The following is a 24,122-nucleotide window of genomic DNA, read 5'->3' as shown; positions in this document are numbered from 1 at the left end:
CCTGCAGATTGCAGAGCCTTCAAAACCTTCCTCAGGTGGACCAGGTGATCCTGCCAGGTGGAGCTAAAGACAGCAATATCATCAAGATAAGCTGTGCTAAAGGACTCCAAGCCAGCAAGGACTTGATTCACCAACCTTTGGAAGGTGGCAGGGGCATTCTTTAAACCAAAGGGCATAACAGTAAACTGATAATGCCCATCAGGTGTGGAGAATGCTGTCTTTTCTTTTGCTCCAGGTGCCATTTTTATTTGCCAGTACCCTGCTGTCAAGTCAAAGGTACTTAGAAATTTGGCAGCACCTAATTTATCAATGAGCTCATCAGCTCTTGGAATTGGATGGGCATCTGTCTTGGTGACAGAATTGAGCCCTCTGTAGTCCACACAAAACCTCATCTCTTTCTTTCCATCTTTGGTGTGAGGTTTGGGGACTAAGACCACTGGGCTAGCCCAGGGGCTGTCAGAGCGCTCAATTACTCCCAATTCCAGCATCTTGTGGACTTCCACCTTGATGCTTTCCTTAACATGGTCAGACTGTCTAAAGATTTTGTTCTTGACAGGCATGCTGTCTCCTGTGTCCACATCATGGGTACACAGGTGTGTCTGACCAGGGGTTAAGGAGAAGAGTTCAGGAAACTGTTGTAGGACTCTCCCACAATCAGCTTGCTGTTGGCCAGAGAGGGTGTCTGAGTAGATCACTCCATCTACTGTACCATCTTTTGGGTCTGATGACAGAAGATCAGGGAGAGGTTCACTCTCTGCCTCCTGATCCTCATCTGTTACCATCAACAGATTGACATCAGCCCTGTCGTGGAAGAGCTTAAGGCGGTTTACATGGATCACCCTCTTGGGGCTCCTGCTTGTGCCCAGGTCCACCAAGTAGGTGACCTGACTCTTCCTCTCTAGTACTGGGTAAGGGCCACTCCATTTGTCCTGGAGTGCCCTGGGAGCCACAGGCTCCAGAACCCAGACTTTCTGCCCTGGTTGGAACTCAACCAGTGCAGCCTTTTGGTCATACCAAAACTTCTGGAGCTGTTGGCTGGCCTCAAGGTTTTTGGTTGCCTTTTCCATGTACTCTGCCATTCTAGAGCGAAGGCCAAGTACATAGTCCACTATGTCCTGTTTAGGCTCATGGAGAGGTCTCTCCCAGCCTTCTTTAACAAGGGCAAGTGGTCCCCTTACAGGATGACCAAACAGAAGTTCAAAGGGTGAGAATCCTACTCCCTTCTGTGGCACCTCTCTGTAAGCGAAAAGCAGACATGGCAAGAGGACATCCCATCTCCTTTTGAGCTTTTCTGGGAGCCCCATGATCATGCCTTTTAATGTCTTGTTGAATCTCTCAACCAAGCCATTAGTTTGTGGATGGTATGGTGTAGTGAATTTATAAGTCACTCCACACTCATTCCACATGTGCTTTAGGTATGCTGACATGAAGTTGGTACCTCTGTCAGACACCACCTCCTTAGGGAAACCCACTCTGGTAAAGATACCAATGAGGGCCTTGGCTACTGCAGGGGCAGTAGTCGACCTAAGGGGAATAGCTTCAGGATACCTGGTAGCATGATCCACTACTACCAGGATATACATATTTCCTGAGGCTGTGGGAGGTTCCAGTGGACCAACTATGTCCACACCCACTCTTTCAAAGGGAACCCCCACCACTGGAAGTGGAATGAGGGGGGCCTTTGGATGTCCACCTGTCTTACCACTGGCTTGACAGGTGGGGCAGGAGAGGCAAAACTCCTTAACCATGTTGGACATATTGGGCCAGTAGAAGTGGTTGACTAACCTCTCCCACGTCTTGGTTTGTCCCAAATGTCCAGCAAGGGGAATGTCATGGGCCAATGTTAGGATGAACTCTCTGAACAGCTGAGGCACTACCACTCTCCTAGTGGCACCAGGTTTGGGGTCTCTGGCCTCAGTGTACAGGAGTCCATCTTCCCAATAGACCCTATGCGTTCCATTTTTCTTGCCTTTGGACTCTTCAGCAGCTTGCTGCCTAAGGCCTTCAAGAGAGGGACAGGTTTCTTGTCCCTTACACAGCTCCTCCCTGGAGGGTCCCCCTGGGCCTAAGAGCTCAACCTGGTAAGGTTCAAGCTCCAAAGGCTCAGTTCCCTCAGAGGGCAGAACTTCTTCCTGAGAAGAGAGGTTCCCTTTCTTTTGCTGTGTTGCAGTTGGTTTCCCAACTGACTTTCCTGTTCTCTTGGTAGGCTGGGCCATTTTTCCAGACTCCAGCTCTACTTTTTCACCCTGTGCCTTGCATTGTGCTCTTGTTTTCACACACACCAGTTCAGGGATACCCAGCATTGCTGCATGGGTTTTTAGTTCTACCTCAGCCCATGCTGAGGACTCCAGGTCATTTCCAAGCAGACAGTCCACTGGGATATTTGAGGAGACCACCACCTGTTTCAGGCCATTGACCCCTCCCCATTCTAAAGTAACCATTGCCATGGGATGTACTTTTCTCTGATTGTCAGCGTTGGTGACTGTGTAAGTTTTTCCAGTCAGGTATTGGCCAGGGGAAACCAGTTTCTCTGTCACCATGGTGACACTGGCACCTGTATCCCTCAGGCCCTCTATTCTAGTCCCATTAATTAAGAGTTGCTGTCTGTATTTTTGCATGTTAGGCGGCCAGACAGCTAGTGTGGCTAAATCCACCCCACCCTCAGAAACTAGAGTAGCTTCAGTGTGGACCCTGATTTGCTCTGGGCACACTGTTGATCCCACTTGGAGACTAGCCATACCAGTGTTACCTGGATGGGAGTTTGGAGTGGAACCTTTCTTGGGACAGGCCTTGTCTCCAGTTTGGTGTCCATGCTGTTTACAGCTATGACACCAGGCCTTTTTGGGATCAAAGTTTTTACCCTTGTACCCATTGTTTTGTGAAGAGGCTCTGGGCCCACCCTCCTGTGCAGGTTTTTGGGGGCCTGTAGAAGACTCTTTGTTATTTTTAGTTTTGGTTGTCTCATCACCCTTCCCCTGGGGAGTCTTTGTGACCCCTTTCTTTTGGTCACCCCCTGTTGAAGTCTTGGACACCCTTGTCTTGACCCAATGGTCCGCCTTCTTTCCCAATTCTTGGGGAGAAATTGGTCCTAGGTCTACCAGATGCTGATGCAGTTTATCATTGAAACAATTACTTAACAGGTGTTCTTTCACAAATAGATTGTACAGCCCATCATAATTACTTACACCACTGCCTTGAATCCAACCATCTAGTGTTTTCACTGAGTAGTCAACAAAGTCAACCCAGGTCTGGCTCGAGGATTTTTGAGCCCCCCTGAACCTAATCCTGTACTCCTCAGTGGAGAATCCAAAGCCCTCAATCAGGGTACCCTTCATGAGGTCATAAGATTCTGCATCTTGTCCAGAGAGTGTGAGGAGTCTATCCCTACACTTTCCTGTGAACATTTCCCAAAGGAGAGCACCCCAGTGAGATCTGTTCACTTTTCTGGTTACACAAGCCCTCTCAAAAGCTGTGAACCATTTGGTGATGTCATCACCATCTTCATATTTAGTTACAATCCCTTTAGGGATTTTCAACATGTCAGGAGAATCTCTGACCCTATTTATGTTGCTGCCACCATTGATGGGTCCTAGGCCCATCTCTTGTCTTTCCCTCTCTATGGCTAGGATCTGTCTTTCCAAAGCCAATCTTTTGGCCATCCTGGCTAACTGGATGTCCTCTTCACTGGGGCTATCCTCAGTGATTTCCGAGGTGTTGGTCTCTCCTGTGAGGGAACCAGCATCTCTGACTATTATTTTTGGAGTCAGGGTTTGAGGGACCCTGTTCTCCCTAGATAGGACTGGTAGGGGGGAATTGTCCTCCAAGTCACTATCCTCTTCCTCTGAGTTGCCACCCTCAGAGGGGTTGGCCTTTTCAAACTCTGCCAAAAGCTCCTGGAGCTGTATTTTGGTAGGTTTGGGGCCCATTGTTATTTTCTTTATTTTACAGAGTGACCTTAGCTCCCTCATCTTAAGATGGAGGTAAGGTGTGGTGTCGAGTTCCACCACAGTCACATCTGTGCTAGACATTTTGCTTCTAAAAGTTGGAATACTTTTTAAGAATCTACAACTGGTTCTAGAATCTAATTCAAACTTTTACAAACTTTTAAACTCTAAAAGAAATGCTAAACAGGATCTAACACAAGGCCCTAGCAGGTCTTTTAAGAATTTAGAAAACTTTTCAAATTGCAAAAATCAATTTCTAATGACAATTTTGGAATTTGTCGTGTGATCAGGTATTGGCTGAGTAGTCCAGCAAATGCAAAGTCTTGTACCCCACCGCTGATCCACCAATGTAGGAAGTTGGCTCTGTATGTGCTATTTCAAAGTAAGGAATAGCATGCACAGAGTCCAAGGGTTCCCCTTAGAGGTAAAATAGTGGTAAAAATAGATAATACTAATGCTCTATTTTGTGGTAGTGTGGTCGAGCAGTAGGCTTATCCAAGGAGTAGTGTTAAGCATTTGTTGTACATACACAGACAATAAATGAGGTACACACACTCAGAGACAAATCCAGCCAATAGGTTTTTATATAGAAAAATATCTTTTCTTAGTTTATTTTAAGAACCACAGGTTCAAATTCTACATGTAATATCTCATTCGAAAGGTATTGCAGGTAAGTACTTTAGGAACTTCAAATCATCAAAATTGCATGTATACTTTTCAAGTTATTGACAAATAGCTGTTTTAAAAGTGGACACTTAGTGCAATTTTCACAGTTCCTGGGGGAGGTAAGTTTTTGTTAGTTTTACCAGGTAAGTAGGACACTTACAGGGTTCAGTTCTTGGTCCAAGGTAGCCCACCGTTGGGGGTTCAGAGCAACCCCAAAGTCACCACACCAGCAGCTCAGGGCCGGTCAGGTGCAGAGTTCAAAGTGGTGCCCAAAACACATAGGCTAGAATGGAGAGAAGGGGGTGCCCCGGTTCCGGTCTGCTTGCAGGTAAGTACCCGCGTCTTCGGAGGGCAGACCAGGGGGGTTTTGTAGGGCACCGGGGGGGACACAAGTCCACACAGAAATTTCACCCTCAGCAGCGCGGGGGCGGCCGGGTGCAGTGTAGAAACAAGCGTCGGGTTTTCAATGTTAGTCTATGAGAGATCTCGGGATCTCTTCAGCGCTGCAGGCAGGCAAGGGGGGGATTCCTCGGGGAAACCTCCACTTGGGCGAGGGAGAGGGACTCCTGGGGGTCACTCCTCCAGTGAAAGTCCGGTCCTTCAGGTCCTGGGGGCTGCGGGTGCAGGGTCTCTCCCAGGCGTCGGGACTTTAGGTTCAAAGAGTCGCGGTCAGGGGAAGCCTCGGGATTCCCTCTGCAGGCGGCGCTGTGGGGGCTCAGGGGGGACAGGTTTTGGTACTCACAGTATCAGAGTAGTCCTGGGGTCCCTCCTGAGGTGTTGGATCGCCACCAGCCGAGTCGGGGTCGCCGGGTGCAGTGTTGCAAGTCTCACGCTTCTTGCGGGGAGCTTGCAGGGTTCTTTAAAGCTGCTGGAAACAAAGTTGCAGCTTTTCTTGGAGCAGGTCCGCTGTCCTCGGGAGTTTCTTGTCTTTTCGAAGCAGGGGCAGTCCTCAGAGGATGTCGAGGTCGCTGGTCCCTTTGGAAGGCGTCGCTGGAGCAGGATCTTTGGAAGGCAGGAGACAGGCCGGTGAGTTTCTGGAGCCAAGGCAGTTGTCGTCTTCTGGTTTTCCGCTGCAGGGGTTTTCAGCTGGGCAGTCCTTCTTCTTGTAGTTGCAGGAATCTAATTTTCTAGGGTTCAGGGTAGCCCTTAAATACTAAATTTAAGGGCGTGTTTAGGTCTGGGGGGTTAGTAGCCAATGGCTACTAGCCCTGAGGGTGGGTACACCCTCTTTGTGCCTCCTCCCAAGGGGAGGGGGTCACAATCCTAACCCTATTGGGGGAATCCTCCATCTGCAAGATGGAGGATTTCTAAAAGTTAGAGTCACCTCAGCTCAGGACACCTTAGGGGCTGTCCTGACTGGCCAGTGACTCCTCCTTGTTATTCTCATTATTTTCTCCGGCCTTGCCGCCAAAAGTGGGGCCTGGCCGGAGGGGGCGGGCAACTCCACTAGCTGGAGTGTCCTGCTGGGTTGGCACAAAGGAGGTGAGCCTTTGAGGCTCACCGCCAGGTGTGACAATTCCTGCCTGGGAGAGGTGTTAGCATCTCCACCCAGTGCAGGCTTTGTTACTGGCCTCAGAGTGACAAAGGCACTCTCCCCATGGGGCCAGCAACATGTCTCGGTTTGTGGCAGGCTGCTAAAACTAGTCAGCCTACACAGATAGTCGGTTAAGTTTCAGGGGGCACCTCTAAGGTGCCCTCTGTGGTGTATTTTACAATAAAATGTACACTGGCATCAGTGTGCATTTATTGTGCTGAGAAGTTTGATACCAAACTTCCCAGTTTTCAGTGTAGCCATTATGGTGCTGTGGAGTTCGTGTTTGACAGACTCCCAGACCATATACTCTTATGGCTACCCTGCACTTACAATGTCTAAGGTTTTATTTAGACACTGTAGGGGTACCATGCTCATGCACTGGTACCCTCACCTATGGTATAGTGCACCCTGCCTTAGGGCTGTAAGGCCTGCTAGAGGGGTGTCTTACCTATACTGCATAGGCAGTGAGAGGCTGGCATGGCACCCTGAGGGGAGTGCCATGTCGACTTACTCGTTTTGTCCTCACTAGCACACACAAGCTGGCAAGCAGGGTGTCTGTGCTGAGTGAGAGGTCTCCAGGGTGGCATAAGACATGCTGCAGCCCTTAGAGACCTTCCTTGGCATCAGGGCCCTTGGTACTAGAAGTACCAGTTACAAGGGACTTATCTGGATGCCAGGGTCTGCCAATTGTGGATACAAAAGTACAGGTTAGGGAAAGAACACTGGTGCTGGGGCCTGGTTAGCAGGCCTCAGCACACTTTCAATTGTAAACATAGCATCAGCAAAGGCAAAAAGTCAGGGGGCAACCATGCCAAGGAGGCATTTCCTTACACAGATGTTTGCTTCTGTGACTTGCAACTAGGAAACCTTTGTAAATGCCCGAGCACTAACCACATTCTATCGCAAATTTGCTGATGCACAATTTGAAGCTCCGAAATGCAGGCTAATCGTGATCAATGAGTTACCTGCCCAGTTTCATCACTAAAATGCCTGATGTTTTCGCTTCACGAAAGTGATGAGCCTCTTGTACGCACACAAGTGGCAGAACCCTCAACGTAGGAAGTGTGATTTGAGGAGCCGCTTACGTGTAAATTATGTCGCCAGATGTTTTTTATTCACTATCATGTGTCTGTTTGATCCTGCTTTATCATGAGGCCTGAATGACAGGAAACATCTTGGGACAGCTGTTTCTACGATATAATAAATTCATTCATCATGAGTCCAATTATGTTTCCGCTGAAGTATAGTGATGTTTGAAAGGTGTGAAGTTGGTTCTAGTCACAGTCCTCCTGTCAGTCCCCGGGCCCCTGGTCTAAAAGTGCAGGGTTGGTGATGCAGTGGTTTAAAGGCAGTGCAGAGGGATGGCCAAACAACCACATGTAATTTGGAATACGAGTGGGAATGGAAGCAGCTCACCTGGATGCAAGAAAAGGTTGTTATAAACAAAGGTGGCTCATGTAATCAATAAATGGAGGTTTGTTTACGTGAACTTGGCAAGGAAAGGGTGGGCCGTGCAAGTGTCAGCTGTTGGAAGTGAGTGGAAATGGAGAATGGGAGGTGAGGGGCTTTTCAGAGAAACTGCATGTGATGTCTTCTGAGGGTGTCTATTTTGGTCATATAGAAGTATGATCTCTTCCTAGAGTAACTTCAAACACACCGAGACGAACAATCCTGTGTCCCGCGAGGAGCTCATGATGGTTTTGGCCAATCTGGAGCAGCTGCAGATCCGTGCCTTGAATTCTCAGCCTTCATCCCTGGTGTCTCTGCGCAAAGTGGTTCTTGAGATTGCAGTAGAGATTAACGAAGTCAGCGTCTCCCCGGCGAGGGATGTGGAGCTGTGCATGTGTCCTGCCAACTACAGGGGGGATTCCTGCCAGGTACGTTGAAGGATGTGGGAGAGTTACAGAAGGGTCCACGCCACACATGACTCTTGAAGAGGTGTGGTGGAATTCCTGCAAGTTAAAGGGTGCATGACAGGAGTGAGCTACAAAGCTTATTCCTGCCTTGTATGAGGGAAGGATAGCTGTAGATTTGCTGGGGTGGTGGTCATAAAGTTGGGCCGTGAGGGGAGTTCAAAGGTGCATTTTTGCCAGAAAATTGGATGGGGGAGGCTAGAGGCATCTTACATGCTTATGGTAGTGAAAGTGATACGTGGGGGTGGAGGTCATGTCAAGAACTGACAATATATGTGGTTCTCTGTGAGCTTTTTCGAAATGCTTAGCTTGAATTTACGTCTGGAGATGAGTGATTGAAAAGATCTTGATGTGCAACGGGATTTTTAGACCACCACTGAATTCCCATTTAAGTTCTGAATGTCTGTCCCAGCACATTGGAAAGGCTTGGATTGGCTTCTGAAATTCAAAATTACTATTTTGAATTTTGCTTCTGAATTATATAGATTTTGAATTATGCATCTTGGAGTTCTGAACAGGTGGAGTCCAGACTGTGTCCATCATTTCCCATCCTAAACTCGGTGCTACTTAGAGCGTAACAGTGAATGGAGGTCTGGGGCTGTCGTGCTTGTTAGTAACTTAAGAGGCTTTGCTACTGTTTTGTTGGTTTTGCTCACTGGATGTGGAGTTTGAGGCATGTCAGCTGTCAGGAGGTTTGTTGTTGACTGTAGCGTGGTATTGTGCTGTGTGGCTCACCCGGCCTCTCTCCCGCGTCTTATGTACTTTCCAATATCCTGATTTGTAACCTCCTGATGTCTGCTTACTCCGTTCCCAAACTAGGAATGTGCTCCAGGCTTCTACAGAGACACTAAAGGACTCTTCCTGGGAAAGTGCATCCCCTGCAGCTGCAACGGGCGCTCAGATCAGTGCATGCCTGGCACAGGAGTGTGTATTGTAAGTACGCCATTTTGTTTCCACTTAGGAACTGGTTATGAGGTGCACAGATGTATGTGCGAAGACACCACGTGGCCAACAATGGCATTTCCAGCTGTATCCCCACACATACATCCGGCTATTAGGAGTATTTGACCAATAGCATGTAGACTTAAAAGTTTAATATGTCCACACGCACTGATCCATATCTGGTGGCAAGTCCTCTGCCAAATATCACCTGCTCTTCGTAGGGTATGACGGAGTGGAAGGTGAAACTTGGCAGTGCCAATCAAGCTCCCTATATTATGACCCGGAACTACCACAAGTGACCTGAATTCAAAACTCCCCAGAAAAAATGAGTTTTTCACAGCAGTTGTAGGTGGTCCCTCTGTACATTTGAAAACACTTCTTTTTGTGTAGCTTTTAACAATTACATGATGTCACAATTACATTACTTTGTGTGTTTTTTGTTTGTAGAACTGCCAGTACAACACAGAAGGGGACCACTGTGAGAGGTGCAAAGGGGGATTCCTAGGCAACGCTACTGTGGAGAAGCCCCTACAGTGCATCGGGTGCCCTTGTCCCCTCTCAGTAGCTTCCAACAAGTATGTCTTCTTTCCCTTCCGCTGGCTATCATGTGCCTACCACTTCTCGACCGCCTCTGTTGTGAGTCTTGACGATTAGAAGTCTGTGCATGCACCAGTGATTACTCCACTCTGGTGAAAGCATTGGCAAATGGTTCTGGGTGATGTGCGAGGTGGCAGGTGCGGTCCTATAGACAGCCACCTTTTCTAATCTGCTGTTGACATTTAATCACTGATCTTGCAAAACTGCGATTTCCAAAAGTGGAGCTCTTTTGTGGTGTTAGTCCAGTCCCTCATGTGTGACTTAAAGGTCTGAGATCTCTCCAGTGTGGAGCTGACTTCTTGAAGGTCTTCTGAGGTGAGAACATGACAAGGTGTGCAGGCTCCCTCTCACCTCTCAGATTGCAGATGTGCTTGTTGCAGCTCCGATGTCAGGGCTCTGCCAATAGGGGTTTAATTACAAGTCACAGATATGTAGTATCATACAACGAGGACTAAAATGGCTTTAAGGCAGCGTTGCCACTTGTCCAATTTTTTACTGCTATGGAAAGGTGTTTTATGTCGAGGCTGGTAATAAAATTGGAAAACTCAGAGAAGGCCGGTATTCTTTACCCTTTCAGGATGCAAGCACAAGATGAAATATTGAAAAAATTGTGAGACATGTCTAAATTGTTCCTGAATGATATAAAGCAAACAGGGGCATAATTGTCACGTGGAAACATATAGAGGATTGTACCCACATTCTAATTCAAGTGCATTCCCCTTTAAAAAATATGCCCTTTTTCTTCAAAACATGAACACATGTTAATTCCCTGGAAAAGGTGGCCCTGCACATTTGAACAGTTGTAATGGTTTCAGTATCTCCTGGAGGGGGGAGTCCCTAGTACCTTGAGGTAAGCAAAGTTAAGGAAAGGCAGGGGCCAGGAGTATTGATTATACTGAGACTGACCCTAACACTGAGTACTAGATTAACAGACAGACGGCACTTTGATCCAGGGACGTGTCCATGATTATACGGAGACTGACCCCCAACACTGAGTACTAGATGAACAGACAGACGGCACTTTAATCCAGGGACCCGTCCTTCTTGCGTACAAAGGCTCACTGTCGCTACCCCGTTCTGCACAGCGGCCTAGGACGTTGTCTTAAGTGCAAAGATACATTGCACACTTGGAAGCAGTTTTCAACACTGCCAGGCAATAGTCAGTCTGGACCAGTGTTATGACACTGGAATTCACCAATATGTTATCGGCGTGGACTTGAAATACATGGAGCTCACAGGGTGCCATGGGTTATTGCACGTTTAAGGCATGAGGCAGGGAAGGTGCTCGGGGTACAGGGAAGTAGCGGGATACCATTGGGATCTTAGAAACACTAAACGTCCCTGGCATGTTCCTAGGCAATAGAAGCTACTGACAAGCATTGGCACGAGGCAGTGCATTGAATGAGTAGATGTGCCCTGGGGTACTGGAGTAAACTAAGAGGTACTCAAATGTGTTTTGAAGTACTGGAACTAACAGCTTGGTTTTATATATTGGCGCTTCATACTACACTTCTGTTTCTAAGCGCTCCAAGAGCCAGGTTTTAATACTACCTAGTGTAATGGTACTCAATTTACCGATCTCGGAAGGCTAAATCAGCATTTCTAGGATTCAAACTCATGATTTTCAGCTCACTAGATGTCAGCTATATGGGCTTAATTCGCTGAGCCTTCTTGCTGGCTGGTGTTACTGAAATGCAGTTGAGTAGCAGGAGGCACTAGCATTAAGACACAGTAGTGTGCCTTCGTGCGCAAGGAGTTGCTGGTATGCTTTGGGGAACCACTTGGTCCTGAAGGAATAAGGAGATGCTGCCCTCTTATAGTTTAAGCTTGGCCCAGTTCAAAAAGTTGGCATGCCATCTGCATTGGAAGGAAGTGGTATATCATTAGGCACTTGTAGCATTCTGGGTACAATTTTTCGATAGGTCCATCATAAGCACATGGGACTTTTAAAAGTAAGGGCATGCCATGATGAAGTCTTAAAAGTAAGGGCATGCCATGATGAAGTCTTAAAAGTAGGGGCATGCCATGATGTAATGATACAGTGGAGCACTGCAGAGCAGTGTGCAACACTTACATGAAATATAGAGCACAGGAAGGCAATGCCAAGCCATGGACCAAAAGAGGAAATAGCAACTCTGAGATGGTGAACGAGGTTGAAGGCACTGGGTTGCAGCTACTAGAGGTCAATCATTCTCTGTAACTGTTGACTGCACCCACTTTCTCTGGCTGTTTTTATGCTTCTCCTTTGTATGTTTCATCTTTTGTCTTAGTCATGTTGTTATCTTGAGTGTATCAAGAGCTCTCATCTTCTGTTAATTTCACACTGTATTTACAATGTTTGGCTCTCCAGGTAAAGCACATTTATCCTCCTTCTTAGTGGAGTTTATGCGTTTTGTCGCGTGTGTGGTTGAGGGTTCACATGCTTTGCACTCTTCATGCATCTTGTTTGGGGTGTGGATGTTGCTGGTTGTTTTTCTCGGAAGTATACATTTTGGTTTCATTGCCAATTTTCACCCCCCCCCCCCCCACTCCTTTCTCTCTAAGTTTTGCCATTGGATGTGTCCAGAAGGGGTCGGTGACGCAGTGCTTCTGCAACCCCGGCTATGCGGGAGCCCAGTGTGAACGGTAATCTCAAACACTTCACTTTATGTTCTCTTTCCCTGGATTTTGATTTCAGTGAAATAATCAATTGTTACTGTTCTCATGTTCTCAAAGGTGCGCACCAGGCTACTATGGCAACCCAATGGTGATTGGCAGCACCTGCCAGCCTTGCAACTGCAGTGGGAATACAGATGGCAACGCGCTGTTCAGTGATTGCGATTCCCGGACGGGGGTGTGCATTGGATGCATGTTTAACACAGCGGGACCGCGCTGTGAGCTCTGCGCTCCTGGATACTATGGCGATGCCGTTGTGGCCAAAAACTGCAGCAGTAAGTGTGGCTCCACATACAGGATGTTCTGCTCTGTAATTGGGCTCTGAGAGTTCACACCTTTCCACATTCAGAAGTTGGAGTGTTTGAGCACCCAGGACTCTTTGAGGGATAACTCAGGACAGTACATTCTGGTATCCAATGAAGGAGTATGTGTAGACAGCAGCTGTTTGCTCCGCAAGACCCTGAGCTGTTCCAGAGCAACTTTCCTTCTTGCAGATGTTTTCTGACTTGCCAGAGGCTAACTATACATCTGGTTATGTTTACAGATACCAGATAATTTTCTGGGGTTGAACTATCATTTCAAAGTCCTGGTTGCTCTTTTATGTTTTTTCCAAACAAATCAAAACCACAATGAGGAATTTGTGTTTGGATATAGATTTACACCTCACAACATTGAAAACAATTTTTCGATTCTTTTAATGTCTGGCATTAATCCAGACATTTTGATTTTGATAACATTGTATGTATTTACTTGCTTCTCAGGGCTTTCTGCCAGTCCACTTCATCCATTGGTCTGTTGAAGTGTCATTCAGTTTTTCTTCATTGCACTACAGCATAGGGCAATGGTTCATCCCAATTCATCCATTGGTTATCTTTATGTGAGTGATAGCATTCTGCCAAAGCATAATGTCATCACTCACATAGAACCTTACATCCCAAGTGTTATGGACTTGGACCCAATATGTCCATATTTAAAAATACGTTTTTTTATTACTTCGCTAGGACACGACACTGATCTTGTCACCACTTGCATTATTCTGCATCCCGCGGGGGAACCTGCAATTGCCTATTGTTGAATGGACTTTAAAACAATTGAAAGATGGCCACCCTGAAGTGAGCATGAAACTCATGCATATGCATTTTTGGCTGCGGGTCTATTTTTGGCCATCTTTGAATGAACTTAAACATTAAAACAGGACAGCCTACACATGGGCATCAATTTACTTATGGTGACGGACTTTTCTGAGTGATTGATGTAAAATCATTTTACAAAAATATTTCCAAACTACATACAGTGGCAAAACCTAAAGGCCTGTCGGCAGCACATGACCTATAGCCTTGCCAGTGCTTGTTCATTGTAATAGTCTTGAATCTCCTGAAACGAGGTTCCTTCAGAAAAGTGATTTGCCATATTTTTTGAGTAAATATTTTTTAAAAATCTGAGTTGTTCTATGTATAATGAGAAGATAAGCCCAGCAGATCAGAGCAGGCACCATCTTTCCTCGTTGCCCTTTTCTTCGAAAAAGTGGAGTATATGACTCAGACCTTAAGAAGCACATTGATTTCTGTTGACCTGGTAGCAGAGATCCTCTCTTCGCCCCCCCTCCCCCCCCCCCCCCCCACTGTACCTGACCTCAACTTGTCTCTCCTCTGTGACATCATTTCCACATCCCTTCATTGCTGTTTGCAGTGCCTGGCTGCTTCACAGCTAGGGTAGGATGTAAGAATTCAAATCAAAACACATACAGTAGGAACAGAACATTTGTTGTATCAATACTAGAACACCTTCCATATTTCTAAAAGCTGAAACTAATCCTGCTTAGGGAACGTTCCCACTGTCAATGGTGAGACCTTCCAAGTTTTAGCCTGAAAAATATCTGAGGCCAGCTTCCTGTAATACATACATTTTAATCCAGACAGTGAAATAGCCTTTCATCATTATTTTCATAGGATAATATTTGTTCCTTTTAGAAGGGCAAATCAGTAACAATCAAATGATACAACCATTAGTATCTCGCAAGATTCACCTTCAAAAAATTGTGTTTCAAAAGTATTTTATAACACACATACCAAATATTAGTACAAAGTCTTTAGAAGGTGGATATTCAGGAGATTTGCGTGATCATCAATATAGGTACCGTTGTGAACTTATTCTTGTCTCTTTTACAGAGTGTGACTGTTCTCCATGCGGTTCAAGCGCGTGTGACCCCACGAGCGGGCGCTGCTTGTGCAAGGCAGGAGTGAGTGGCATCCGCTGTGACCACTGTCAGGTAAGGTATACTTGCTGAGCTGTTTCACGTGTTGATCTTACTGTATTGATGCTGTTGTGAATGCAGCACTAATGTGTGTGTGTATAATGGCCGAAGTAGTGATCCTACTGTAAGTATAACAGTTGTGGCATGGATACTGTTGTGGTTTATTTTTGCATCTCTGCTGTTGTGTACAGCTCCTGCCGCCTTGACGCATTGAATCTAACCCCCCCTCCCCCCCTCCCCCACTCCTCCTAGGTCCTCAATACATGTGTATCTGATAAACAATGCAATACACTCTCACCTAGTTCACCTAGTTACTGGTAGGAGGACAGCAGTAAGTCTAGGATGCAGAATTATAGGGCCAATGAAAGAAGGACCACAAGAAATTGGAATATAAGTGGCGACGTCAGTATTACAGCGCCGAATGTCTTGGTTTATTCCCATTTAGGACAGGTTTCCTTCCTAGTGATTTCAGCTTCTTTTTGCATCTGAAATGAAAAAAGAGGGCAGGGGGTGAGAAGAGCACATGGGGACTAAGGTGTTTATTCATCACGTATAAATCTGATGCAATACATAACCCTCGTTAAGACCCCATCAGGAGTATGGAATACTCATGACTGGTGACTTAGAGGAAGTTATGAACAGAGTCGGAGCTTAAAGAGCAGATCTCACAGATTCAGTGAAACAACAAGCATTGATAAGGCCAGCGGTTCTCTAGGCTTTGTCAGTGCTTGTTTTTTTCTGCCGATGGCTGCCACATACAGGCATGACAGCCTTCTTGAAATGACTGTTCTCAAAGTGAAAGAAAATTCATTCCAAGGTGGTGCCTGCATGATTGCAGACATGTGTAGCATCCATCCTTGAATGTTTTTTCTTAAAATAGTAAACACCATTTCAAGACTGTCACTGTGTCCACTCTTGTGCAGTGGCCATCTATGAATCATTTTTCTCAATACAAGATTTTTTTTTTTTTTTAAGAGAGCCACTGTGCTCACGCATGTTGCTTTCTTGTAAACAATTTTTAATGTGCGCTGTTCTTAATTTACTGCTTGAGTGGCCACTTGAGAATGGTAAATTAAAAATAGAAAGTCTGCATAGAATACGGCACCTGCCAAGCACCTCAAAAAATTGTTGGACAAATAATGAAAGGGGTAATGTAGGACAGCCCTAATGTAGGCTTCAGTTGACAGCGTAGAAGCCAATTGGCAAAAGCAAGTGGCCTGGTAGCAGTGTGCAGCTGCCAGACCCTTGCAAAAAGGAAATAGAAAAGCGAGGGGGGTAGAGAAGAGCAAGGAAAGTGATGCACACCCCTGGACTCCTCAAACAAATAATTAAAAAGAAATTGTCCCCACACGTCAGCAGTGGAAGGATGCAATTCATCCAGATAAAATGATAAAGAAAAACCTTTTCAAGATCGGCACAAAGCAATTGTGTAGGACCTGAGCTACTCAAAATAGCCATCCAATCATAAGCAAGGGCTGATTCAAACCCCAGTGTATGTATTGTATTGTAGACAATATATCTTCAACAGCAGCTGTCTGCAGGCAAGGCCTAAAAATGGAACTCACTATAGGTTTAGGGGGTACTCTTTGTGCAAACATCTCGGAATCTCAGCAGGAGTGTTCCACAATTTTCTCAAGGACGATCAAAAAGTTATGACATCTTTTTGAGTCTGCATTGTCATGTTTCCTACCACTAAACCGTACAGCAAAGAATGTGCCATCACCTTCTGCTCATCAGGGTGCTGCTCCGTTTGCTGTGGAATTGGCACCTAATATCCCTCTTTCCTTTTTTGCATTGTCTTCTACAACTTTGTTGGGGGCGTCCCACCTAAACACACTGGCTCAGTGATGCACAGAACTCGCTTATTACATTTCTTCAGTCTGAGAAAATATTAGGACCATCAGTACTGATGTTGCTTCACTAATTGCCTGTTAAGCTGAGACTCCGTTACAAAACCCTCTGCTTTGTCCTTAATGCCTTGCATACAATTGCTTTTCAGCATCTTTCCAAATTGATACTTCCTCCCCAACAGCCATGCCCTAAGGTCAGTATTCCGGTGGCTGTTCTGAGTGCCCCAACCTCATCAAGTGGTTGGGGGTCGAGGGGATCAGGGGGAGTCCTCGACCGCTCAGGGGCAGAGTCCCTTTTGATCTCCCTGACATTGTCTCTTCATCTGGACAGACTGCTGGCAACGCAGGAATCACTTAAAATCCCCACAAATTTTGTCAACCACATGAACTTGTGCCACCCAGTGTTAGCCCTCCTGTTTGTGTCCATTCATTACTTCCAGCACCGCTTGCCTTGCAAGTGCTCCGAAGACTTATCGTGTTGCACCAGCCCCACACAAACATCTAAAATGATCAAATGAACCAAACACTGACTTGCTATCATTTGCTTCTAGGATGGATACTTTGGCTTTGATGGGTGTACCGGCTGCCAGAAGTGTGACTGCGATGTGGCTTCCATGGGCCCAACCTGCGATTCTCTGACGGGCCAGTGCAGCTGCAAGCCTGGTGCGGGGGGCCCCCGCTGCCAGCAGTGTGCCCCTGGTTACTGGGGATTTGGTGTCAGTGGCTGCACAAGTGAGTAACATAGATGCCTTGGACCAAAAATTGACAAGTACTAGAAACTACATCATTGAAAGAGAAGCCCTTTGCTTTCACAGTTAATACCAGGATTATTGAAGGACACCCTTATGTTCTTAGTCCTTCAGGACATGTAGGAAGTTGGCTCTGTATGTGCTATTTCAAAGTAAGGAATAGCATGCACAGAGTCCAAGGGTTCCCCTTAGAGGTAAAATAGTGGTAAAAATAGATAATACTAATGCTCTATTTTGTGGTAGTGTGGTCGAGCAGTAGGCTTATCCAAGGAGTAGTGTTAAGCATTTGTTGTACGTACACATAGACAATAAATGAGGTACACACACTCAGAGACAAAATCCAGCCAATAGGTTTTTGTATAGAAAAATATCTTTTCTTAGTTTATTTTAAGAACCACAGGTTCAAATTCTACATGTAATATCTCATTCGAAAGGTATTGTAGGTAAGTACTTTAGGAACTTCAAATCATAAAAATTGCAGGTATACTTTATAAGTTATTGACAAATAGCTGTTTTAAAAGTGGACACAGTGCAATTTTCACGGTTCCTGGGGGAGGTAAGTTTTTGTTAGTTTTACCAGGTAAGTAGGACACTTACAGGGTTCAGTTCTTGGTCCAAGGTAGCCCACCGTTGGGGGTTCAGAGCAACCCCAAAGTCACCACACCAGCAGCTCAGGGCCGGTCAGGCGCAGAGTTCAAAGTGGTGCCCAAAACACATAGGCTAGAATGGAGAGAAGGGGGTGCCCCGGTTCCGGTCTGCTTGCAGGTAAGTACCCGCGTCTTCGGAGGGCAGACCAGGGGGGTTTGTAGGGCACCGGGGGGGGACACAGGTCCACACAGAAATTTCACCCTCAGCGGCGCGGGGGCGGCCGGGTGCAGTGTAGAAACAAGCGTCGGGTTCGCAATGTTAGTCTATGAGAGATCTCGGGATCTCTTCAGCGCTGCAGGCAGGCAAGGGGGGGATTCCTCGGGGAAACCTCCACTTGGGCAAGGGAGAGGGACTCCTGGGGGTCACTTCTCCAGTGAAAGTCCGGTCCTTCAGGTCCTGGGGGCTGCGGGTGCAGGGTCTCTCCCAGGCGTCGGGACTTTAGGTTCAAAGAGTCGCGGTCAGGGGAAGCCTCGGGATTCCCTCTGCAGGCGGCGCTGTGGGGGCTCAGGGGGGACAGGTTTTGGTACTCACAGTATCAGAGTAGTCCTGGGGTCCCTCCTGAGGTGTTGGATCGCCACCAGCCGAGTCGGGGTCGCCGGGTGCAGTGTTGCAAGTCTCACGCTTCTTGCGGGGAGCTTGCAGGGTTCTTTAAAGCTGCTGGAAACAAAGTTGCAGCTTTTCTTGGAGCAGGTCCGCTGTCCTCGGGAGTTTCTTGTCTTTTCGAAGCAGGGGCAGTCCTCAGAGGATGTCGAGGTCGCTGGTCCCTTTGGAAGGCGTCGCTGGAGCAGGATCTTTGGAAGGCAGGAGACAGGCCGGTGAGTTTCTGGAGCCAAGGCAGTTGTCGTCTTCTGGTCTTCCGCTGCAGGGGTTTTCAGCTGGGCAGTCCTTCTTCTTGTAGTTGCAGGAATCTAATTTTCTAGGGTTCAGGGTAGCCCTTAAATACTAAATTTAAGGGCGTGTTTAGGTCTGGGGGGTTAGTAGCCAATGGCTACTAGCCCTGAGGGTGGGTACACCCTCTTTGTGCCTCCTCCCAAGGGGAGGGGGTCACAATCCTAACCCTATTGGGGGAATCCTCCATCTGCAAGATGGAGGATTTCTAAAAGTTAGAGTCACCTCAGCTCAGGACACCTTAGGGGCTGTCCTGACTGGCCAGTGACTCCTCCTTGTTATTCTCATTATTTTCTCCGGCCTTGCCGCCAAAAGTGGGGCCTGGCCGGAGGGGGCGGGCAACTCCACTAGCTGGAGTGTCCTGCTGGGTTGGCACAAAGGAGGTGAGCCTTTGAGGCTCACCGCCAGGTGTGACAATTCCTGCCTGGGAGAGGTGTTAGCATCTCCACCCAGTGCAGGCTTTGTTACTGGCCTCAGAGTGACAAAGGCACTCTCCCCATGGGGCCAGCAACATGTCTCGGTTTGGGGCAGGCTGCTAAAACTAGTCAGCCTACACAGATAGTCGGTTAAGTTTCAGGGGGCACCTCTAAGGTGCCCTCTGTGGTGTATTTTACAATAAAATGTACACTGGCATCAGTGTGCATTTATTGTGCTGAGAAGTTTGATACCAAACTTCCCAGTTTTCAGTGTAGCCATTATGGTGCTGTGGAGTTCGTGTAAAACAGACTCCCAGACCATATACTCTTATGGCTACCCTGCACTTACAATGTCTAAGGTTTTGCTTAGACACTGTAGGGGCACAGTGCTCATGCACTGGTACCCTCACCTATGGTATAGTGCACCCTGCCTTAGGGCTGTAAGGCCTGCTAGAGGGGTGTCTTACCTATACTGCATAGGCAGTGAGAGGCTGGCATGGCACCCTGAGGGGAGTGCCATGTCGACTTACTCATTTTGTTCTCACCAGCACACACAGGCTTGTAAGCAGTGTGTCTGTGCTGAGTGAGGGGTCTCTAGGGTGGCATAAGACATGCTGCAGCCCTTAGAGACCTTTCTTGGCATCAGGGCCCTTGGTACTAGAAGTACCAGTTACAAGGGACTTATCTGAATGCCAGGGTGTGCCAATTGTGGATACAATGGTACATTTTAGGTGAAGGAACACTGGTGCTGGGGCCTGGTTAGCAGGGTCCCAGCACACTTCTCAGTCAAGTCAGCATCAGTATCAGGCAAAAAGTGGGGGGTAACTGCAACAGGGAGCCATTTCTTTACACAAGCCCCCCCCAGCCCACAGGCCAGGAGACTCAGCCAACGCTGGAAGAGTCTTCCTAGTCTGTCAGGCAAGGAAGAGTAGAGGAAATGGCTGGTTTGTTGCAGGGCCTACTCTGCCTTACATCCTCCTGTTCAGGTCATTCCCTCTGGGGAACTGACCCACTTCCACAGTGATAGGACCTAGTCTGAACTGCCTCTTGTCTGTGCTTTTTATGTCTTCACCCATTCTCTCTATTTTGAGGTCAGAGGTATCCACCTCTGCTAATCTTATCTTAGCCAAGGTCACCCCTAGCTTACCCAAAGAGGTTACCCAGAGCTGGAGTAACCCCACCATGACCAACAGGGTCAGGGGGCCTAACTTGTTATTTGGCATGGGGTCAGACCACCATGCCAAGGATAGTGCAGCCATAAAGGCTAACACCCAGCAGAGGCCACTGACAGCTGTCAGGGCCCAGAACCACACCTTTAGCTCTTCACCTAAAAGGGAAGGGGCTAAGTTACAGGCTTCTTTGGGTTCAGGTTGCCTGTCTGCTGTATTGGAGTGGGGGGTTACCACATCTTGTAGTGAACACCCTTCTTCCACTCTTTCTTCTGTTAGCTGAGGAGCCACCCACTCAGGTTTAACAGTTGCCTGACTAGCCAGGACTTCTTGTGGGTCAGGTTGGACTTTATCAGGGCCATTTTTGGAGTTCTCCCCTACTGGAGCAGAATCTCCCTGGCTTGCTGTAACCTTGGCTAAAGGTTGTCCACCCTTCCTACTCTGTTTTCTTTTCTTCTTCTTCTGGGGCCTGCTTGCATTTACTGCAGAGGCAGGACTTCCAGAAACCTTGGGAGAGGACTGGCACTGGACCAGTTCCTCTCTTGAGCTCTGACTAACCTCTGGGTAGTCATTTCCAAGGAGACAATCAAGGGGGAGGTCTGTACTGACTACTACCCTTCTCCAGCTAAGAGTGCCACCCACTTCTATGGGCACTAAAGCCACAGGCCTCTTAGTGACCCTGTCTAGGCTAACTCTTACCCTGGCAGTCTCACCTGGGATGTACTGGTTCGAGAGCACTAGCCTGTCATGCACAATAGTGTGACTGGCACAAGTGTCTCTCAGGGCAGTGGTTGGGATTCCATTCACCAGTAGGTGGTGGAAGTGTCTACTTCCCTCTGGAATCTCCAACTCACCTGTTGGGCCCTGTTTCCAGTTGAAGGCTATGAAGACCTCCTCATCTGAGGAGTCATCTCCCATGGCTACACTGGTTACCCCTGGAATTTTGTTCGGGGGTTTGTTTTTGGGACAAGAAGTGTCCTTGGTGTGGTGCCCAGACTGTTTACAGTTGTGGCACCATGCCTTAGTGGCATCCCAGTTCTTACCCTGGTACCCACCTTTGTTTTGGGTTGTGTCTTGGGGCCCACCCACCTGTTCTGGTTTTTGGGGGCCTACAGAGGACTCTTTTTCTTTGTTTCTAGTGTCACCCACTTTCTCCTGGGGAGTTTTTGTAACCCCTTTCTTTTGGTCACCCCCAGTGGAAGTTTTGGTTACCCTAGTCTTGACCCAGTGGTCTGCCTTCTTTCCCAATTCTTGGGGAGAAATTGGACCTAGGTCTACCAGATACTGATGCAACTTTTCATTGAAGCAGTTACTTAAAATGTGTTCTTTCATAAACAAATTATAAAGCCCAACATAGTTACACACTTCATTTCCAGTTAACCAACCATCTAGTGTTTTTACTGAGTAGTCTACAAAATCAACCCAGGTCTGACTCGAGGATTTTTGAGCCCCCCTGAATCTAATTCTATACTCCTCAGTGGAGAATCCAAAGCCCTCAATCAGGGTACCCTTCATGAGGTCATAAGATTCTGCATCTTTTCCAGAGAGTGTGAGGAGTCTATCCCTACACTTTCCAGTGAACATTTCCCAAAGGAGAGCACCCCAGTGAGATCTGTTTACTTTTCTGGTTACACAAGCCCTCTCAAAAGCTGTGAACCATTTGGTGATGTCATCACCATCTTCATATTTTGTTACAATCCCTTTGGGGATTTTTAGGATGTCAGGAGAATCTCTGACCCTATTTAAGTTGCTGCCACCATCGATGGGACCTAGGCCCATCTCTTTTCTTTCCCTTTCTATGGCTAGGAGCTGTTTTTCCAAAGCCAATCTTTTGGCCATCCTGGCTAACTGGATGTCCTCTTCACTGGAGTTATCCTCAGTGATTTCAGAGGTGTTGGTCTCTCCTGTGAGGGAACCAGCATCTCTGACTATTATTTTTGGAGTCAGGGTTTGAGGGACCCTGTTCTCCCTAGATAGGACTGGTAGGGGGGAATTGTCCTCCAAGTCACTATCCTCTTCCTCTGAGTTGCCACCCTCAGAGGGGTTGGCCTTTTCAAACTCTGCCAAAAGCTCCTGGAGCTGTATTTTGGTAGGTTTGGGGCCCATTGTTATTTTCTTTATTTTACAGAGTGACCTTAGCTCCCTCATCTTAAGATGGAGGTAAGGTGTGGTGTCGAGTTCCACCACAGTCACATCTGTGCTAGACATTTTGCTTCTAAAAGTTGGAATACTTTTTAAGAATCTACAACTGGTTCTAGAATCTAATTCAAACTTTTACAAACTTTTAAACTCTAAAAGAAATGCTAAACAGGATCTAACACAAGGCCCTAGCAGGTCTTTTAAGAATTTAGAAAACTTTTCAAATTGCAAAAATCAGTTTCTAATGACAATTTTGGAATTTGTCGTGTGATCAGGTATTGGCTGAGTAGTCCAGCAAATGCAAAGTCTTGTATCCCACCGCTGCCACCAATGTAGGAAGTTGGCTCTGTATGTGCTATTTCAAAGTAAGGAATAGCATGCACAGAGTCCAAGGGTTCCCCTTAGAGGTAAAATAGTGGTAAAAATAGATAATACTAATGCTCTATTTTGTGGTAGTGTGGTCGAGCAGTAGGCTTATCCAAGGAGTAGTGTTAAGCATTTGTTGTACGTACACATAGACAATAAATGAGGTACACACACTCAGAGACCAAATCCAGCCAATAGGTTTTTGTATAGAAAAATATCTTTTCTTAGTTTATTTTAAGAACCACAGGTTCAAATTCTACATGTAATATCTCATTCGAAAGGTATTGTAGGTAAGTACTTTAGGAACTTCAAATCATAAAAATTGCAGGTATACTTTATAAGTTATTGACAAATAGCTGTTTTAAAAGTGGACACAGTGCAATTTTCACGGTTCCTGGGGGAGGTAAGTTTTTGTTAGTTTTACCAGGTAAGTAGGACACTTACAGGGTTCAGTTCTTGGTCCAAGGTAGCCCACCGTTGGGGGTTCAGAGCAACCCCAAAGTCACCACACCAGCAGCTCAGGGCCGGTCAGGCGCAGAGTTCAAAGTGGTGCCCAAAACACATAGGCTAGAATGGAGAGAAGGGGGTGCCCCGGTTCCGGTCTGCTTGCAGGTAAGTACCCGCGTCTTCGGAGGGCAGACCAGGGGGGTTTGTAGGGCACCGGGGGGGGACACAGGTCCACACAGAAATTTCACCCTCAGCGGCGCGGGGGCGGCCGGGTGCAGTGTAGAAACAAGCGTCGGGTTCGCAATGTTAGTCTATGAGAGATCTCGGGATCTCTTCAGCGCTGCAGGCAGGCAAGGGGGGGATTCCTCGGGGAAACCTCCACTTGGGCAAGGGAGAGGGACTCCTGGGGGTCACTTCTCCAGTGAAAGTCCGGTCCTTCAGGTCCTGGGGGCTGCGGGTGCAGGGTCTCTCCCAGGCGTCGGGACTTTAGGTTCAAAGAGTCGCGGTCAGGGGAAGCCTCGGGATTCCCTCTGCAGGCGGCGCTGTGGGGGCCCAGGGGGGACAGGTTTTGGTACTCACAGTATCAGAGTAGTCCTGGGGTCCCTCCTGAGGTGTTGGATCGCCACCAGCCGAGTCGGGGTCGCCGGGTGCAGTGTTGCAAGTCTCACGCTTCTTGCGGGGAGCTTGCAGGGTTCTTTAAAGCTGCTGGAAACAAAGTTGCAGCTTTTCTTGGAGCAGGTCCGCTGTCCTCGGGAGTTTCTTGTCTTTTCGAAGCAGGGGCAGTCCTCAGAGGATGTCGAGGTCGCTGGTCCCTTTGGAAGGCGTCGCTGGAGCAGGATCTTTGGAAGGCAGGAGACAGGCCGGTGAGTTTCTGGAGCCAAGGCAGTTGTCGTCTTCTGGTCTTCCGCTGCAGGGGTTTTCAGCTGGGCAGTCCTTCTTCTTGTA

General features: G+C 47.4%; 1 protein-coding gene across 2 annotated transcripts in view; it reads left to right on the top strand.

Annotated features, from left to right (window-relative positions):
* Nucleotides 1–24,122, top strand: part of LAMA5 (laminin subunit alpha 5) — a 467,726-nt gene that overhangs the window by 247,771 nt on the left and 195,833 nt on the right. For both annotated transcript variants that reach the window (XM_069243153.1, XM_069243152.1), the window contains exons 41-47: nt 7,785–8,021; nt 8,877–8,990; nt 9,447–9,574; nt 12,141–12,221; nt 12,312–12,526; nt 14,420–14,520; nt 16,907–17,087. In XM_069243153.1, the coding sequence (XP_069099254.1) occupies nt 7,785–8,021; nt 8,877–8,990; nt 9,447–9,574; nt 12,141–12,221; nt 12,312–12,526; nt 14,420–14,520; nt 16,907–17,087 (1,057 nt within the window). The remainder of the gene's footprint in view (nt 1–7,784; nt 8,022–8,876; nt 8,991–9,446; nt 9,575–12,140; nt 12,222–12,311; nt 12,527–14,419; nt 14,521–16,906; nt 17,088–24,122) is intronic.

Source organism: Pleurodeles waltl, chromosome 7 (genome assembly GCF_031143425.1).
Source record: "Pleurodeles waltl isolate 20211129_DDA chromosome 7, aPleWal1.hap1.20221129, whole genome shotgun sequence".
In the NCBI taxonomy this organism is placed as follows: domain Eukaryota; kingdom Metazoa; phylum Chordata; class Amphibia; order Caudata; family Salamandridae; genus Pleurodeles; species Pleurodeles waltl.
Note: the sequence above shows the minus strand (reverse complement) of the source record. Positions and strands in the feature narration are given on the sequence as shown.